The 19,623-nt window shown below is 44.8% G+C and overlaps 1 protein-coding gene across 2 annotated transcripts in view; it reads left to right on the forward strand.

Annotated features, from left to right (window-relative positions):
• Positions 1-19,623, forward strand: part of COL5A1 (collagen type V alpha 1 chain) — a 230,191-nt gene that overhangs the window by 93,736 nt on the left and 116,832 nt on the right. For both annotated transcript variants that reach the window (XM_014603741.3, XM_014603740.3), the window contains exons 5-7: positions 10,700-10,831; positions 13,950-14,084; positions 15,346-15,618. In XM_014603741.3, coding sequence (XP_014459227.1) covers positions 10,700-10,831; positions 13,950-14,084; positions 15,346-15,618 — 540 coding nt within the window. The remainder of the gene's footprint in view (positions 1-10,699; positions 10,832-13,949; positions 14,085-15,345; positions 15,619-19,623) is intronic.

Consider the following 19,623-nt stretch of genomic DNA (forward strand, 5'->3'; position numbering starts at 1 on the left):
TTGAAGGGTGAGAGGGAAGAGGGATCTCAGAATTTTTTTGCTTTTAAGAGCAGAGCTGTGCGCAATAATTTTTCCCCTCTGTGAGAAATAGTTGTCAAAACCCCTTGTATTATTCCTCGCTTGACTCTACTATAGCCCTTGGCTCAGAGGTAGAGAAATAAGTGAATGTAAAGCAATCTTTTGTCAGATATACAAATGCAGTCCTGGTCTCTGACAATCATACCTGACAGGCTGGGGGTATGGAGTTTGCTGTCTTCTGAAGGCAGTCCAATTCCCCTCTCCTCAGCTGATTGCTTTCATAAAAGTCCAGAAGACGAATTATGGTTCGTTCAAAAGGCATACAAATAAATATATAAAAATAGCACAGGGAGCTAAGTGTCTGAGCACCTGGTGAAATGCCAGCTGTTGATTTAAGGGGTATCAATCTTTTTGGATGCTTTTAACAGTGCTTTTTAATTGCTTTATTTCTTTTAGCTGTGTTGGCTGGCTTTTCCTTTCTGTAGCCATTCCTCTTTGGCAGCAAGGGCATTCTGGGTGTACCTTTCCAGTCCATCCAGAGAGTTATGATGTTTATACTTGCACAAAAGGCCAGGAATGCAGACAAATCAATATTAAAGTGTTGGCACTTAAGGAAGCGTAAGTGTATGCAGAAGCTGGGCTAGCAGTACAGCACTGAGTTTGAAATAGAGATCAGACCAGGCAAAAAAGAAATAATAATAACACTTCAAAATGTGTAGTATTGTTCGCAGCATACTGCAGGGGCATTATAATGTTTCAGCAATTCCTGTGGTGTTATAAGGCAGGAAAGGGCAGGTAGAGGGCATGAAAGTGTTTCTCTCCTCCTGTCTTATTGGTGTCGTTTTTTTTTCCCTGACCCTTTTAGGATGTGTTGAAAACCTGGTGGAGTTGCTTCCCATTTTTGTAATGTGGGTCATTTAAGAAGCAAACAGTTTTCTCTCTTGATTCATAGCATCGTCCGTATGCCAGGGGACAGCTGCGAGCGGTCTGTTTGGAGCCCGTCACGGCTCACGTGCCCTCTGCTTGAAAGGGAGTGTGGGCAAAACCCTGGGGAGGGCATCGCATAACCTTACTGCCTGCCCCAGGGGGTTGCATCTGCCCTGCCTGCAGAAGGTGCTCTTGCAGTTGCAGCAGCTGAGGCTTTTAGGTGGTTCGGTGCCCTGCGGCGCTGCCCAAGGCAGCAGCTTGCATCTGAGATTAGCTTTGCCCCCTCTTAGCCTGACATCTCCCAGCACCGCTGTGGCTCTGCCCCACTCGTGGTAGCATCACAGATGTAGCATCATGGATGTAGGTAGGCTATGAACTTGCCTACATCATGGATAGCTGTACTTTCTCATTTTTAGAGGGCACCCATGATGTAGGCAGGTTCATAGCCTCTTATTTGCTTTGATAACTCACCTGTCCAAGTCAGGATGGGACGATAAGGTGCAGGGAATACCAGTCCTTTCTTTACGCAGATTCACAGATGTTTAGGGCTGGACGAGATCTACAAAAGGAGACTGGACGCACACCTTCCTGGGGTTATTTGACCCCAGCAGTCTTTCCTGCCCAGAGCAGGGGGGCTGGACCCGATGATCTTACAAAGCCCCTTCCTCTTACATCCAGTCTGAAACCTTCCTATAGGAGTTTATGACTGCCTTTTCCCCAGTAGAGCTCAACTGGTACAAAACCTTAGGGGAAATGCCTTTTTCTAGCTAAGGTGAGAACAAAATGCTGCACAGATTGATTTTTCTGGCAGGGCAGAGAAATGAGATGTCCTTTGCAATCCTGCCAAAACCACTTACTTTCCAAGCAATATATTCCTCAAGGACTTTTTCTCCACCCAGCGCCCTTTACATTCCTGCTTCGTAATCAAGCAACAGCTCATTAACCTGCATCACCTGAGCTCTTCCATCAGTTTGGTAAGTTTTTGCACAAAAATTGTCAGACATTTGCCCCTTCTAAGTAATACTTACTTAGCCACGCATGAAAATAGCAGGTGCGGATTAAACAAACTGTGAGTGATCTGTGCATAACATTGCATCTAAACACGGCAACTCCTCTCGACAAGATACTGGCTTCAAGGTCAAGCAAGGTTAAGCACCGTTGCCGCACAATAGCCTCAGAGGTGGTTGAGATCTTTAAACTGGACCTCTCTTCTGAAAGAATGAAAATTTCAATTAGGCAAAATACCTGGGGACGAGTCGGGTTTGGCATTGGATGAGACCGAACCCACTCAGATGCAAAAGAGGAAACAAAGCAAAGGGGATAGAGAACCAGACTTGTTTTTTGGGTGTTTTTTAAAGCCTAAATGGTCTCAAGGGTTTGAAATGATACTTTGCAGCAGAGACAGGGCTCAGAAAAACAAAAACTTTTTGTTATAAACTAGGCCCTCGCCCCTTGGACCACATGGCTTTTATGTATGGAAAACGCGTTGGGAGAAAAATGATGCTTATCTCGAGCCAGCGACTTTGCAGTTGAGTTTCGGTGAAGCTGGAAGCAGCATAGTCGGGAGGCCGCGAGGTCCGGCTGGTAGGTCGCTGGACTCTGACGGAGGAAACTTGGCTTTGATTCTTGGCTGCGCCACTGACTTGCTGTTTGAACTCATCAGGTCATTTGATCTTTCTCTACTTCCCTTTCCCAGTCTGGGAAATAGTCTTGTTCTTTTCCAAAGTGCTCGGAGAACTATAGATGAAAAGCTGACTGCACCAAAACTGAGTGTTGTCAAATAGGGTTGTTGGGCAGCGGAGAGCTGAGTTGGGGGAGCCCGTGTAATATTTTTGGAGGGTGCTATTGCCAGTGAGGCATAATTTGGGCTTTCTGATGTCAGGATTTGAGTAGGAAAGTAGCATGAATTATGAATAATGAATTGGCATGCTACGTGCAGCTGTTTGGAAGGGCAAAATGTCTTTTATCTGGTACAGATTGCAGACTTTGGAGCAGTGCATGGGTCTGGTGTGAATAACTGATAGGACAGAAGAATACTCTGTGACTTGGAAATGGTGACCGGGGATAACTCGGTCGTGCTTCTTGAACAGGAACGAGCTCTGGTTTTACGTTGTGGCTCTGGATCCCAGCTCCTTGCACTTCTGGAGGTGCTCAGACCTGGTCTGCAAGCTCAACCTCACGGTGATAGTTTGGAAAACAGGGATTCCAGAAAATCCTGCTTTTCTGGGAGAAATTAGCCCCTTTTTCACGCTCTCGCTCCCAGTGTTAATGTCCGGCCCGTGACATGATTTGCGTGCTGGCAGGGTAAGAGCCTTCCTAGGAGGAGATTCGCAGAATTAGAACAAGCCATCTGGCTTTTGTCCTCTCCTTCCTGGAAGAATGCTGCTTGTCCTTTGGTTGCAGTTAGCAGCCAATTGTGTTATAATTTATATTATCGTATCACGCCGGGGCGCCAACTGGGATCAGAGCTCTGACATGCTGGACACTGTGCGAACCCAGCAGAAAACACGGTGTCTGACCCCAAATTCTTGCCCTCTGAAAGACAAGGGGACTGTGATGTGATGGGCAGAAATACATAACAGCTTTCCATGGACAATGTTCGATGTCCTCCTCTGACCTGCAGTCTAACCTATTTTATTTCCTTACAGTCCTGTCAGTAGAAATGGGTTTTGATGGTGGAAACAGGGCCCAGGACTTTGTCCCCAAGGAGGCAGGGACGTGGCATGTAACATGAAGAATTTGGTGGCAGAGAGGTTGATGGAGAGAAGAAGGGAGGAGTGTAGGAGACATGGGAAGACACCTGCAGACAAGGAGGTGGAGAGAGCAGGTTGAGAAGGATTAAAAACAGCCTTGAGCAAAAATAGGAGCAACTCCCAACTTGGACAAGCTTTGACATGAGGATGGAGTAATGTTGAGATTGTGGCTTCCTAGCTGGACTGGTGGAGAGGAGCCCATGAGGGTGCGTTCATCCTCCACCAGAAGGCATGATGCAGGTTTCCTTTTGCTGCTGAAAAGTCGAGAGCCACTACCAAAACCATCAAGGATTTCATTGTGGCAGGTATGGGCTCTCCCTCCGGATTACAAAACAGGAAGGAAGAAAAGAGCCTGGGGTTTTAATCCTCTTGCAGCCAGAAGATGTGGTCGGCTGCTTGTTAAGTGACATTGGGCATCCATGTTACACCAGTTGTCATGGAAAGTAGGTTTAGGGACAAACCTAGTAATGGTGGCTTTGGGTTCAGGAAGGGGGTTAACATTTAGTCCATTTATTTTGCATAGTCCATTTGTTGGATATTAGTCCATTTATTTTGCAAGGAATAAATGGACATTAGTCCATTTAGTTTGCAAGGAATTGCACTTCCAGAGGCAATGAGAATAAAGAGAGCATTTAAAAATGAAGGTATACCGACCTCAAGGAAAAGTTCTTTCTAAGTCCGTTTTTGTCCTATTCAAGCCTGTCCGTCCATCTGTATTTGAAACATCTTGATAAGATTTGTACCAGATAAGAGAGGCGGACAAGAGCTGCTTATCTTAGTGCTGAAAAACCGGTGGGAGGACCTGTCTGGTGGTGAACCCAGCCTGGCTGGGGAAGCGAGTGAGATCTCATGATAAAGCCCTTTCATTGAGTTTTGCGAGCTCTGTTTGCTCAAAAAAAGCACTTGTGCCACCAGGTCCTACTCATCCAAACCACTGAGCTGTGTAAAGTTTGCTCATAAATACTTGTGACTCCGTTTTTTTTTAGAGGCAAATTTCCGATCTTCAATTTTGTGCTCACAATTGATTGTGAGCTCTGGTCGTTTGGGTGACTTAGCACCAATCCTTTTTATACTGGGTCTGAGCAGTGGGCTGCCTATCTTTTCTCCAGCCTTAGTCCCTAACAGCTGCTTTGGAGGAGTATCATGTCTGAACCAAGGTATATAGTTTTGCATTTCTTTTGGAGGAATATGGAAGTAGTTCGGGAGGCAAATATGGGATAACCTGTCAACGGGTACGGTTTCTTTAGTAGAGTTAGAGATGGGCTCTGAAGCAGCCAGGTTTAGCTGCAGACCTGTCCGATGCCAGCATAGCTCAGAGTGACCTGGTTATCCGCATCAACATCTCCCTTCTAACTCCATATAGCACCAAATTGCACCATCCTACAGAATTGCAGATGGATAAAAGGAGACTTGGCTGTGATCTTGCTGAGAAATTGCCTCCCGGTCGTCCCGCTCTGCTCGCAGTTTAACTCCATGGTGCGTGACAGTAGGAACCATTCATAGCCTTGGACTTAGCACGGCCGTTACTTCCCTGGCAGAAGGCCTCGCTCTCCGTAAGCAAGCGCTAATGACACGTTTTATCACGGGGAACATCAGAGGGCTGGTGGATTGCTCCTGAGACGTGGATTATGTCTTACAGTCGCATCTCCAGCGACTGGAGTTTCAAAGCCTGCCCTTCATCCGAGAAACATGCTGAACGGCTGCCAGTCAGCAGCTGTCTGAAGTGGTCTGTATGTCTAGAAACAATATGCCTTTAGGTAACGATAGCAAAAAAACCCCTTGAACCATCTTTCAAAGTCTTCCAATAATTTTAAAAATGATATTTTGAAAGCCATTGCACATCTTTTGCCAGTGATTAATCGCAGAAATTTCACTCAGATATGGGAATTGTAAAAAATCACTCCAGGTGAAGTATTTTTGTTGACCGTCAAATTGCTAAAACTGTTGGGCAGCGCACTAAAACGAGAGTCCAGTTAGTTATTAGTGAATTGAGGCAAGAGTCCCAAAGAAATCCAGTATTTATGACAATGTCAGATGAAGTCACTCGGATTGATCCTGCCAGCTGCATTTTTTGCGTGAACCACAGCTATTTCTCCAAGGTCCTGGGGTTGTCTCTGAGAGCGGTTGTGACATTGCTGCACACATGTGAAATGAGTGTGGAAGGTGCTTTGAAGACAGAAAAGCTGGTTTTTGCATCGCCGGTGCTGTCCGGGAGCTGGGTGAAGGGATGAATGAGGCGAGGTTTCTGGGAGCAAATCCATAAAGCAAATGGAGTCACTCAACTGCATGCAACATGACAATTCACATCAAATGACTTGTGATTGCTCAGAACACCATTACGCTGAACACTGGTAGTTATTGAATAGCTCAAATCCAAACAACAGCAAAGCTGCAGAGCATTCTGGGATTATTCTGGCCGGCTTCATTGCTCAAATTTGAAATTCTTGCAAAAGATTGTCCATATTTTGACTGATCTTTCTAACCAGCTCTCTTGCCGGTTGGAAAAAAGGAGACTGAAACTCTGTTTGTGCAAAAGGTGGATGCCTTTTTGTGACTCTGAAGGGTAGGATGGTGGATGTTACAAAAGTACGTGCACTCATAGGTTTCCAGGCACATGAGTAGGGTGGAACATGGGTCCCTCAGTTCACACGTGAGCAAACTAGGCAGGATAGCATCATGCCCTAGGACCAGATAGATATGGCAGATAGCTGCCTGAGGGACAAGTGCCTAATTTCCTTGATTTTTTTTTTTCCAATGGAAATTGGGCACCCAACCTGTTTCTGCAAAAATCTGGAACTCTTGGTTCAGAAAGGATACCTTTTATTAGACTAACTAGGAAATCACAAAAAAAATTGTCGTTTTCTGCAAGTTTTTGCGATGTCCTAATTGGTCTAGGAAACGGTATCCTTTCTGAACCAAGAGTTCTAGATTATTGCATTTTTTTTTCTCTCGGACCAACGCAGCTACCAAATACATCGCTATAACATGTTTCTGTGCTTTTGGAAATCCTGCTCCGTGCCTTTCTGCATCTTTAAGTGACGAAGTTACTTTTAAACATGAAGCCCTGAGAGGCCTCTGTCCTCTACTTTTTCAGTGAGACTTTAACATTAAACACACCGTGCCAGCACTGGCATCTTTACGGTTGCTTTGCTGTTCTGTGCAGGCCGGCTTGTAAAGCAGATGCAGTGTCGCCTAGTCTGCTTGGAGCTTTCGGTGGCTTAATTTAACCTAGGTGAGTGATTGTGCCAATTAGCCTCCCCCCATGCTAATTAGCCTACCTGCAGCACTGCGTGAATGGGCTTGCACTGATTCCTAGGTGCACCGTCCTCCACGAAAGAGAACAAATACTGGACTAGAAAGAGAGGAGGTGCGGATAGCCTCAGTAGCCGTGACAGGGAAACAAAGGGACGCTTGACAGCCAGGCTTGGAAAGGGAGCACAGCCAGATAGCCTTTGTCAGCCTGCGTCGGGGCTGGAGAGGGGGCTATTTTTTGGCAATATTTATTAGCAGCAGCATGCTTGGGAGAACACAATGGAGCACAAGCCTCCCAGGCCAGCTTGCTCCATTTAAAGACAGCTCCCTAAATCAAAGGGACAGGGCTCTCGACAGTCAGACATTGAGCATCTTTTGTGAAGTCCACCTAGCAGAGCTTTTTAGGACAGGCAAAATGAGTCTGTTTTATTGTTTGGGGCATGGTGAATTGACTGAGATTTCTACTAACAAGAGTGTACTCCCATCAGTCCTTTGAGTGATGACATCCAGGTCTCCATTAATGCCTTGTAGTTGAGTAAGCAACAAAGAAATACAGGACCTTTGGCCGTCCACCCCTCCTCTACAATTAGGCTGCTCAGCCCATCCGCTGAGCCCATCTTAGTGTCCAGGAAGGCTGATGCCCACGTAATGCTGTGGCTCGGCACGTCCCATCGCCTTCATGCAGTTGGATGGTACTGCGTATGGACCAGAAATAAGGTCAGCGGAGAAATATCAGCAGAGCCATCTGGACTGGGAATAGCAAGCCATACCAGCAACAAGAGCAGAGGGAGGGTTTTAGGCAGAGGTTATTAAGTTTGAGAAAGACATTACACAGTAATAGATGTGTTGGGCCAAATTTACAAGCCAGGCGAAATGAGTTCGAAAACAGTCCAGCTTGGCAGGGCTTACACTTCCTTCTGGCCTCTTCAGCATGTTCATTATAATGGAGTGGTCCCACTAGACTCGGACTTCAAAGGAGCCTCGTGAGGTGTGTGTTATATGCTGAGATGCTGGGAGAAGGTATATGTTACACCAGTGTAGGCTCACTTCTGACTTTGGCCCATGAATGCATGAGCAGAAACTGGCAGTGGATCCCCTTGCTTCATCAGATTGAAGGAATGAGTTTAAGCCTCCCTGCAGCTGTGGAAAAGCAGCCAGGGGTGAGAGCCAGGGTTTCTCTCCATGCACAGCTCACAAGTCTGAATTCACGGGGACTCAAAGCAAAGTCAGCCTTAAAAACCTGTGCTGGGCTTGACCTATTGCACTGCGTTTTGCCAGTGAGCCCTGCGGATGTTACCGCCTCTGCTTTATCTGTCACGAAGGGAAGGAGGATTTAGTTGAAGTCACATCTAGGATAGTGGCTATCGGCCTTCCTTGAGGTGCAAATCTAAGCTTATCAGGAAGCAATAGCTTTGCACTTCCCTGTCCCGCGTCGTGCAGAAGGACGTCAGGTCTGGGTTTTGTAGATCTTTTTATCGTGATGGTTATTTAAAGCGTCCCTGCCATGTGAGATAACCCGTGCGCGCAGCTGTGATGGGAAGCAGGGAGGGAACGGAGGGGAAATCAAGTTTAAAATCCAGGTGTGGTTAGGGCACAGGGCTGGGATGCACCATTTCTGCTGTTGGCCATGCTACTCATTCACTCTGGTCGAGGGCAAGGTATTTGGATCACCTAGTGACTCCTTTGCCTAGCTGTAAATGGGGATAATATTTTGGATGGGTCAGTAATGGTAAATAAATATGCTTGGGGGGTGGGGGTACATTTTTTCCTGGTATTCTCCTATTTTTCCCAGACCTCCTATGCTATTTTTGATGCCAAAGGGGAAAATGAAGGACAACCATGAAAAAAAAAAAAAAGGAAGAAAAAAGGGAAAAACAGTTGAAAGTGATTTCTCTTATGTATTTTGATCATTTTCTGATTTTTAATATTTAAAAGATGGCTGTTTTATCAGAGAAACATCATTGAAAAAATTTCTGCTGGCTTTTGTTATGAGGGTACATTTATTAGTGATAGAGAGGTGCTACCAAAAGCAGACTACCAAAAGGAGAGCCTCAGAAATAGATGGGGATGTGGCTGTCCGGTCCAGGAAAGAGAAGAGAAGGAGCAGCTGGGTTCATGCGGACTAGCCTAGCTTGGGAATAGGGTCGGGTGGGGTGAAGCTGGGATCGCCAGCAAGGGCAGGGAGAGCTCATGCCTCTCTGAATCCTGCTTCCTCATGGTGGAGGATGATGGTGGCGGCGGTGTGTGTCCGTGTACCATCACCTGCCTTCCCTGGGAAGGTTTGGATTCACTCGCTGGCGCAGCAAGCAAAAGCTGCATGTTGCATGAACCAGGGCAGATCCGTCTTTCTCTCTTTTAAAACAAGCTGCCTTTTTCCTAGGGGGGTTCAGACATCCTGGCCCAGTCTCCATCCTTGGCGTCTAGTTCCCGTTGCAAGTCCAGATGATCCTCCCCGTTGTATTTGTAATAAGACTCTTGTCTGGTTGCCTTAACAATGTTTTCTATTATTCAATAAATCTTCTGGCCCCAATTAAAAAAATCAAATCTAATCTTTTTAGTGAATTATCCTTCTTATGTGCCTGTTGATCCGTTGCATTTACTCTTTCTTAGTGTGTAAAGGCTCTTTAAGGAAGTTTAGGAATAATTTTTTAAGTCATAGATATACGGTGCGTAGTTTGGAACAAGTGTAGCCGTCCTTGCAGCGATCCCGATGCCTATCGGGATACATCTGCAAGGTGCCTTGTTTCAAATGTCCAAAGCATTCTTGTTGGTGCTTGTTCCTAATGGAGAGGCAAGAAGGTAGAAACAGATTGGAAATCAGGCCAGAACAACCAAACGGACGTGAGTGGCTCAGAAGTCCGCATGGGCGAGTGGATTGGGACTGGATGCAAAGTGGGTTGCTGTGAAGGGATTCATTTTCCACGCCTAGTCTCAAGCTGGACCCTTTCAGCCCCTAACAACTCTGAATTTTAATGGTTGATGACCTGGGGGCAGCTGGACCGGGAACCTTGCATTTCCTGTGCCTGTCGGGTACCTATCATAGCAGTACCAAACCGGCGAGGAAAGGGATGAGGTTGCACAGGAGATGCAGAGGTGCTGACCTCCCTTGTCTCCAGTCGCACGCTTTTCTTGGGAAATTGTGTCTGTGAACAACAAATCAGAACCGGCTCGCGTCTTGGCATGCCACTGGGGCTAAAGCGGATGCTTGACAGGTACCTAAGATGGAAAGGGGCCTGCTTAGGTGGCTTGTCTCAGACCAAGTTCTTGTACCATGCTAACTTGCTTGAGGTACAAAGTAAGGGGAGGGTGCAGCACGGCAGCAGCAAGCGGTGCTTGTCGCTCCCCATGCTGAGCTCTGCTGCTGCCCACCTGACTTATACCCTGGATCTATGAAAAATCTTACTTTTTCATTAAAAAATTGGGGTTGACTTATACACAGTGTCCACTTGTACACCATAAAATATGGTAGTCACACTTAAGGGAGGGATTGTAAACATTTTTCCATTTCTTTTTCTTAGCATTTGAACTTGAGATGCATTTTTTTCATCAAAATTTCAGCTTTCAAAAGGCTTCAGCGTGTCTGGTGTGTGCATTTCCTTATTCTTCGCTTCACGCAAGTGAGAGGTGCAGAGATGAGAGAGCCCAACCAGCCTCCTTTGCTAGCTCTCATTTTATTCAAGGATTTTATTCTTTGGCTCTGTGATGACCTATGTCTTCATTGCTCTCTTGGCTTGTTTCTTTTTCTCCAGGGGGACATCCAGCAGCTCCTGATTGTGGCCGACCCCCGGGCAGCCTATGATTATTGTGAACACTACAGCCCAGACTGCGACACGGCAGTCCCGGACACCCCTCAGTCTCAGGACCCCAACCAGGATGAATACGTAAGTAGGAAGATGGAAGCATGCACGGAGGTGGCTTCCATGGGTATTTACCCCAGGAGGGACATCTAGGGTGGATAAGGCTTCATTTGCTATAGGGGGAATTGGTAAGCTAGCAAAGAGTGGGGTCAGGGTGGAAGCAGTTGTAATCAGAGTGGGAAGGGGAGCGGTTTTGGATGGCTGGTGAGGAAACTGGGAAATGTCAGCAAAAACCAGTGTAAAGAGCCCCAGTAACTATTGCAGGGGGAAATGAATTGAATAAAAGGAATAACAGAGCAGCTTTTTTTCCCACAAACAATAAGCAAACACGCACGGTTGCTATGAGCCGTGATGGCACGTGCACTCTGTTTCTTAGTCCCATTTAGTTTTATTGCGAGTCTCTCCATAAGTCACCAGCTTGTCTTGGTTTTCATTTTCCTCCTGTGTTTGCCAAAGTCATTTGGATAATGAAATCAATGCAAAGGATCTCTGAGCACTCAGACTCCCTGCCAAGGAAAGCCGGGCTTTCTGGCCTATTAACCCTCATACGTTTTTGCTTTAAGAGCAGGCATCCAGTTTTATATATGACTGTTCAAACAACGTGTAAAAAGCTGAAGCCAGTATAGTACAGTCTAGCGAATTTGATACAGGTCTTGCTTTTAGGAGCTACAGGGTCTAATCCCGGGTTCGCTGCGATTGCTGGTTTGCTTTGCGACTTTGGGAATATCTCCTCACTTTTCTTTGTTCTGTGTTTTCCCAATGTCTAACATGAATATTTGGTGCTCAGGTACCCATAGGATGCGAAGAGGAGCAGCCTTATATACCATCCCAGGTTTAAAATGGGGTCCTCACTAACTATTCTAGTTGCCTACCATTAAATACAGACCGCTTTCTAAAAATGAGCAGATGTTTCTGCTTTGTAAGGTTTGTTTCAAAAGTTAGGAGACCTTGTTGAAGAAGCTGTAGGGTTGAGAGCAACAGAATCACTAGAAAGCATTAGAGTGACTTTTAAAAAATGCCTAGTGACTTTTGGGTGTCACAAGTGGGACAGGCATCCTCTCTCCATGCCACTTGGCAGACCGGGGAGGGGACAGACAGCAGAGCAGCAGATAGGGCAGAAAGCAGAGCAGCAGATCAGACAGGAGAAGGGAATCAGAGTAGTATTTGGAGAGGGTGCAGGGCAAATTTGTGGCCTGCCTACCAAAAAGGTTCGCCGTCACTGGCCTAGACAGTCACAAAGCCTTGTTCCTCTTTTTAATTTTAGTGCGGTCTGCAATGTGGAAATAGTAAATAAGCAAAGTAAAATAGACTCCACTATGATCAGGTGCCAAAAATCAAAAGCAGCCACAAAAGGCTGTCTTGTCTTAGAAAGGCTGTGATATTCTGGAAGTTCGTACAAGAATAGCTGTGCCACGAACGTGCTTGTGCTGCCAATGAAACCAATGTACTGGAGAAGAAAGGTGTCGTGCCCAACTGGAACAAAATGCCTTGTTTCTGTTTCATTTGAAAGAGCGACCGACGCCTTATGGAAAACTGAGCACGTCGTATTTTAGAAACCCCTTCCTACTGCAGGCGGTTGATGGGTGTCAAGTCATACGTGTTCACTTTCTATTACTAGGGGCACCCTTATAATACGAAAAATGTTGGCTCTTTAAAAGTCTGTTTCCTTCCTTATCTCAATTGCCAAGGCATAGAACAGAGAGTCCTGACTACTTCTGGGCAATAAAAAAATCTCAACATACCTTTCACCAGAAGTATTAACTCTTGTGTCCTAGCCACATTCCAGTTTGGGTCAATCCATTCTGCTGATGCATGGTTCATTTTCTTTGACCTGTTCTCAGTGTTTTGTGCAGCATCAGTAGCTCTTAAAGGATGGCTTTCCAACACACATAATGAAGTAGAGTCTGCAGAAATTGCATGGGCAGGACTGGGTGATATATTTCCTTTTTTCACCTTGCAGATTTGAGAGTCACCCTTATTTGCAGCTTTTGCTGTTGGTTCATACTCCAAAATACTTTCGGATCCTTCCAATCAAGGCCCCAGTGTCAAAGTTAACCCGTATCTCATTAAAAAGTATTTTAGAAGACATTCCACTAATGATAACTAAACTTAAGAAACTTTGGAGTGTGGGTGGATGCATTTAAAGAAAGAATTTGACCTTTAATAATGCAAATGAAGTTCCTTTATAAATTGCATCTCTGGAGAATCCTGTCATATTTTAGTCTGTTGAATTGTCTAAAACCATTAGTGAGGGTTGCCTGCAATGGCTGCATGGCCTAATTCAGTGTATTCAGACAGCTGGAATTAACGGAGAATATGATTTAAGCCACAAAGGCCATCCCCGCAGCAGCATGCAGAAAGGTGCTGTTCATGTATTTTTCATTGGTGCAAGAGGAGGATAGCAGGTAACAGAGAGCAAAGCCAATAGTGAAGGCAGAAGATAACTGAATGTTAGTAAGAGCTAAATTAGAGGTATGCTGCGTGGGAGAACTACTGTATTTTACAGTATATAAATTGAGGTTTGATGCCAGATTAGTCACCCTTACATTTTTTCCTCGATTTATGTTGGCATCTAGGGGCTTCCCCAACTAGGCTTCTGCCTCCCCCCACCCTGGAACCAGGCGGGGTGCCCAAACCCCATATCCGGGGACACTTCCCAGGCACGAAGCGAGCAGGTGGGCACAGAGCAGTGCTTTTTGGTGCTTGCTGCTCCGCTGCTGCCCACCTGATTTATACACCAGATCTATGAAAAGTCATACTTTTTTCATACAGAAATTTGGGGTGGACTTATACACTGTGTCGACTTGTAAAATATGGTGTCGACTGTATGATGTCGGCCGTAAAATACGGTAGTCGCACTAAAGGGAGGGATTGTAATGTTTTTTTCCATTTCTTTTCCCTAACATTTGAAATGGGGATGAATTTTTTTTTCATCTAAGTTTCAGCTTTCCAAAGGTGTTAGAGTGTCCGTTTCCCCATTCTTCGTGTCACACAAGTGAGAGTAGAAGGAGGGTGTCGAACTCCACAAACTTTTTAATTGCATGTTTAAAGGATGAATTGACAGCACCGGGAGATAACCGGCAAGGGGCTCGCTGAGGAGCCCTCTGCCCTCACATGGTTGGGTCTTGTGTTTCCTTTGCAGTACACTGAAGGGGTGGGAGAGGGTGACACCTATTACTATGAATATCCCTACTACGAGGACCCTGACGACACGGAGAAAACAGAGCCACCCACTGCCAAGCCTGTTGATGCTGGAGAAGTGACTGAAACCAAAGAGGTAGGGAGCTGGGAGAGGTGACAGATACCCATTTTGGTACAACTGTTTGACATCATAACAGCTTGTTATCAAATATTTTTACAGGTTAATACATGCAGCTAGGAAAAATCCCCTGGAGACTTAAATTGCAAAAAAACCCCAACAAAAACAAAAACATGGCTGTAGGTAGCTCTGTATTTGTGCTTGGTGTATGCAGGTCTTTGCAGTTATATAGTGCCTAAACATTGATCTAAATAAGGATGGATAAAAAGGTCAGCAGATTGAAGCCTTCTCTGCCCCGGTCTAGGGGACCTTTGGCTGTGATCCAGTCTGTTCATGCAAACCATGGTCTGCATCTGATAATGAAAATTGTACATAAGTACTTTCATTTCTACCCAAGAGAGCTTTTACAATCTTTTCTCCTATGCTTGAAGAAGAGTGCTTGTGCCCAAAAACTTGAAATTAAAGATTTTTTTTTTTTTGGCAAAAATCTTGTTGGTCTAATAAAATATATGACCTCTACCGCGAGTTCTGATTCCAGTGTTACATCAAGGAAGATAGATTTTATCATGGAAAGATGTTCTTTGTGCATTAGATCATCTCCAGGATGAAGTCTCCTCCAGGGCTTTTCCTTTTGTACAGTTTGACCCCTGGAATTTAAAGACTCATTTTTCAGAAGCCTCTGCTTAACTGAGGGGTCTCTGCTTTTAGATGGCTTGTGCCTGATAACCAGGGGTCCTGGTTTTCTCCGATTTAAAAAAATCCCCAATTTTCAGATTAAAATAAAAAGTAACCTCAAATCCACATTTTTCCTTGATTTAAAATGAAACACCACTATCTATATCTATATCTATATCTATCTTAGCGGCATTTCATTTTAATCAAGGAAAAATATGGATTTGGGTTACTTTTTTTTTTTTTTTTTGGATTTGGGTTACTTTTTTAAATCTGGAGATTGGGGATATTTTTAAATCCGGAGAAAACCAGGATCCCTGCTGATAACATGGGGATGCTGACAGTGTGGCTTGAAGTATTTGGCAGCCCTGGAAATCCTCCTTGAACTTTTTGAGTTGGGTACCCGAAAGGAGCTGCTACTTCTGCTCGTGTACTTCTGTGTCCAGTTTATTAGTCTCTGATTAGCAGCTGCCTGCACAAATTTTATGCATCAAACAGAAAGAGAAGATGTCTTATAGCAATTCAAGCTCAAGCATTATTGGGAAAGAAAGCCAGAACATTATCTAGTTTCATTCACTCTTGTGGTGTTTTCTTTTTTTTTAATTAGGATCCCACCCCTGCTCCCACTCAAGCACCTGCAGTGGTGGGAAGTCCCGCGGAGACTAAAGAGGAAGAGATAGTGGATGATCCCATTGTGGATGATCCCATTGTGGATGAGTACAACTATGGAACCCTTAGTGAGGACTACACGCCTCTTCCATATGAGGACATCAACTACAATGAGGAACTAGACAACCTAGACAACCCAGATCTAATCACTGAAGATGCTGTCGAAGTAGATGTTCCTGCCAGCACTGTCGTCACCTACAACACAACCGATGTAATTTCCAGCAAGCAGTCTATGATTGGTCTTTTTTCCTGTATTGATTTATCCCATGTGGCAAATCTTAAAGTGTCCAAGACACCTGTGGGACTAGAGAAGTCCCTGGAAAATGCAATCACCCCACAGTGCAGCCGCTGATGCTTAGAAGTGGTTAAAAATGTAAAGATTTCCAATCAGAAAAAAACTATTTTTAGCCAGAATTTAACTATTTTTTTAAGTCTCTTTTTCTTCTTGAATAATTTGGCAAAATTTAAAGTTTCTGCAGAAATTAGACAAGGAGCGTTCCCTCTAAGCTGCACATGCACATGCTCATGCCGCACTGCCAGGCACGCCTGCATGGCCATGCACGCCACGCAGCTTAGAGGGAATGCAGACAAGGAGATCTAGGAATAGAAAATGTTGATTTGATAAAAAATATTTGTGTTGTTTTCATTTTGACATCTCCAGTTGAAGACTCTTTAGGGGATTTTTCATTTCTACCAAATGTTTTGCTGTTTCAGCTTTTATATTCAGATTTGGCAAGGAGGCAAATTTTAAAACGGCAGAATTTCTCATAGGACAAACATTCAATTTTCCAAGCAGCTCTATTAAGAGTGAGGCTGACGCTCAGGCCAGTAGCACATGTTCATTTCAAGGCGCCGTGGGATCTGATCTGTGATCACAGGAGGTGCGATTTTGGGATCGGAGTTCAGATCCCAGTCATACCCTTCATAACTGCCAATGCATGGGGAGCCTGGGATCGTGATCCTGGGCTGTTCTGCACCAGGAAGCTGAAAGCTGGGTGCCCACAGTCTGGCATGACCTGAAGCTTTTCGGGACTAACAATCAGCTGATTGTCAGCATCAGTCCTGGGGCAGCCAAGCACATGCCAGATGTTCAATTTAAGGTACCAGCCATAAAAGCGTTCAACATGATATGCTGCACATTATGGCTGATTTGCCATTTTATGGTGCCCTGACTTGGGTGTACGTGCAGCGTCCTTGCCAGTTACACCACAATTAATATGTTAATTGTAGCATGAATATAACAGGTGGAGGGGCCGTCAGACTGCCGCAGTTAATGTACTGTGGAGTGATGGCATGCTCTGGTGGTCCTCACCCTGCATGTTTTCAGTGAAATGTATTGCATTTTCTATGTGCTAGTTAATATTCAAGCCAGTCAGTCTCTTTAATTCACAATTTCAACTTTTCATTGCTTTTGGCCTGTTTTTTACAGGTGTGAGGGAGAGTTGTACATCATTCATAGAAATAAATTGGTGGTGAGGAGCAGAGCTGCTATTTCAGTAATGAAACATGCACAGACCTGCTTGGAGAGAGACTCAAGGGGCATTTGTACATGTGCTCTGGGAGGCATGGGTGGTGGGGGGACTTTGATTAGCGAGCCGTGATAATTAAAAGTGCCTGAGCGTCACATGTATCAGCATCCTGTACTAAGAAATGGTGGTGGGGCGCTTTCAGCTAAAGCTCATTGAATGAACATTAATTCGAAGCACCCTGTCACCATTTTTCAGTATGAGGATGCCGATACACGTGACACTAGAGTCTGCTGGAGCATGGTAATTTCTGCACGCCAGCAGACTCGATTAATCGGGCTCCCTGCATGTGTAGAGGAGCCCAAGGACAGTATCTAGAGCTGGCTTAAATCTGCCAGTGCAATTTCAAAAAGTTAAACTTATTTAAATGAAAGTTTAAACCCTGTCTGTTTTTCAGCGATCTGCAGAGTTGTTCATTATCTTTTTAAATGTTCAAAATTTCAGATGTCTAAAAAGGTGAATATTTTCAAAAAAATTAAAATTGCAAAATGATTTCCTTCCCCGCCCAGTCAGTTCCATCAATAAGTAGCTGCACAAATGGGCATATTTTTATTAGATAATCTAGTTAATTGATATTGTGTTATATCAGTTAACAGTACCAGTATTTCTAAGCATCTCCTGGGTAGAGGCAGACACAAGCATATTAGGCTAGACCTGAATACTATGGCTTGTGTCTTGGCTGACTCTGTGAGTATTTTTGACTTGAGACATGTCCTTCTTTGTGCATCTAAGGTTGCTGTTCAGCTGGGTACAGATTGGTGTTGTCCTTACACTAGGCAAGAATCAAGTGTCATGTGTCTGTGCGCACTAAATTCCTTTCTGAGGAAGGGAGTAACTCTCTACTGAACAAAAACTTCATCGTTGCCCAGAAGCCTTGACAGCTGGTGCCAATAGCAGGTTAATAGTTCCCACGAGTTTGGTTTTGAATTGGCCAAGGTTTACAATTTCTGCTTGAACCAAGAGGAAGAACTTGGTTGCCATGCTTACAGAAGTTGCATCTCTATGGGAGGTAGTGGAAGGTGGCAAAGAATTAGCAAAGGCTGGCCAAAAAGTGAAAATAGGGCAGAGAAGCTTGATTTAAAAGGTGTTATGTTATCCAGACCGAGATCCAGACAGCTGGAACAAGACAGGAGAGGGGCCAGCAACAGATGAAGAGTGTTTCCAAGACAGAGATCAAGTTGAATCAGTTGGGAATAAAAAATACAGCGGGGGGAGGGGGAGGACTGGGCAGTTCATCAAGAAATGAGACATGCTTGAATGTATTGAGGGAGTAAGTGCCCACCTCAATAAAACAAAAGAAAAAAGAGTTTTCCAGGAAACAGGAAAGGGGAAGAAATTTTGGCCCAAAAAGTATTATAGAGAGAGAAGAATTGAAACTTGGATTGCATGACCTTGAAAAAAGATGGGAGGAGGAAACAAGGCCATCACAGATCACTTCAGCTGGAGTTGTATTTTTTTCCAGTTTAGGACCCGGGTGCAGATTCATGGTTGACGAGGGGAACGTAAAGGTGAATGATGGGTTTCGTAGCTAGCATGAGTTGACAAGTCTGGATGGTGCTGTAGAAAAAAGAATGAGACATTTGGACTTGGCGAAAGCCCTTGGTGCGATATTTGTGTATATTTATAAATCTGAATCGATCCAAACCAAATTTAAGGACGGAGGGTCATAGAGCAAGGAGACGCCATCTGCTTGAACGACTGCATCTGGTGTACCTAGAGACCAATATAGATGTCCCGGATAAGTGGGCAACAGGCTGCTTTACTGATATCCATCAGGATATGGACTTGAGAAAGAAGATCAGCAAGTGGAACCTGAAAGCACGTCATGTGGCTGGAAACCTTGTTATAATAGTTAAAGAATTATTTTAATGTATCAGTGCCTAATGATCATGGGAGATATGGCGATGGTGCTGGGCTCTTGTAGAGGCAAAGCAGCGTATGATATTCCCGGTGAGAGCTGGAGCTCTGCCAAGAGATGGAGAACATTTTAGAGATTTGGAAACATGTCCTTTGTAATGTAAAGACCATCAACAGAAATGTGAAGAACCACAGCATTTAGTTTTCTTCAGTGCTGGTCCTGTGAATGAATGGTCAAAAAGGCAAGCAAGGACTGAAGGTCTTCACCCAGTTCAGGAGACAAAATGGCACTCTGCCTAAAGGGACAAACCATGGACTTACATGGAGTAGCCCTAATATTTGTGGGATGTTTTTGCTTTGGAGCAAGGGTTGTGTCCTTCTATCTGAGATCTCTTAAGCATATATGAACAACCTTTTATAGAAGCAAGGTGCTGTGGCGCCCCTGCTTTACCTGTGGCAGGTTTGGGTGTTGTGTCAGGGTTGACAGTGGTTTTATGAGGAGTGTAGATTAGGGATTGTATAGGAATGGTTTGGTTAGGTACGATCCTGGCTTAGAGAGGGATGATCCTGCCTTGGGCAGAGGGTTGGACTAGATGACCACTGGAGATCTCTTCCAGCCCCACTTCTCTAGGATCCTCATCGTGGCCAATGGAAGCTGGTCGTAGTTTCTGTCCGAGTCCAATTTCAGAATACCCATTCCCTTCCAAGAGCAGAAAGGAAGAGCTGTGTAATACAAAGGTGAAAATAATATGAAATCGGGGACAGTGGTCAATAAATCCCATGGCCTACTGGAAGGTTTCTGTTGGGAACAAGTTCCTGGGTTGAGTAGCAGA

The sequence above is a fragment of the Alligator mississippiensis genome, chromosome 12 (genome assembly GCF_030867095.1).
Source record: "Alligator mississippiensis isolate rAllMis1 chromosome 12, rAllMis1, whole genome shotgun sequence".
Classification (NCBI taxonomy): Eukaryota; Metazoa; Chordata; order Crocodylia; family Alligatoridae; genus Alligator; species Alligator mississippiensis.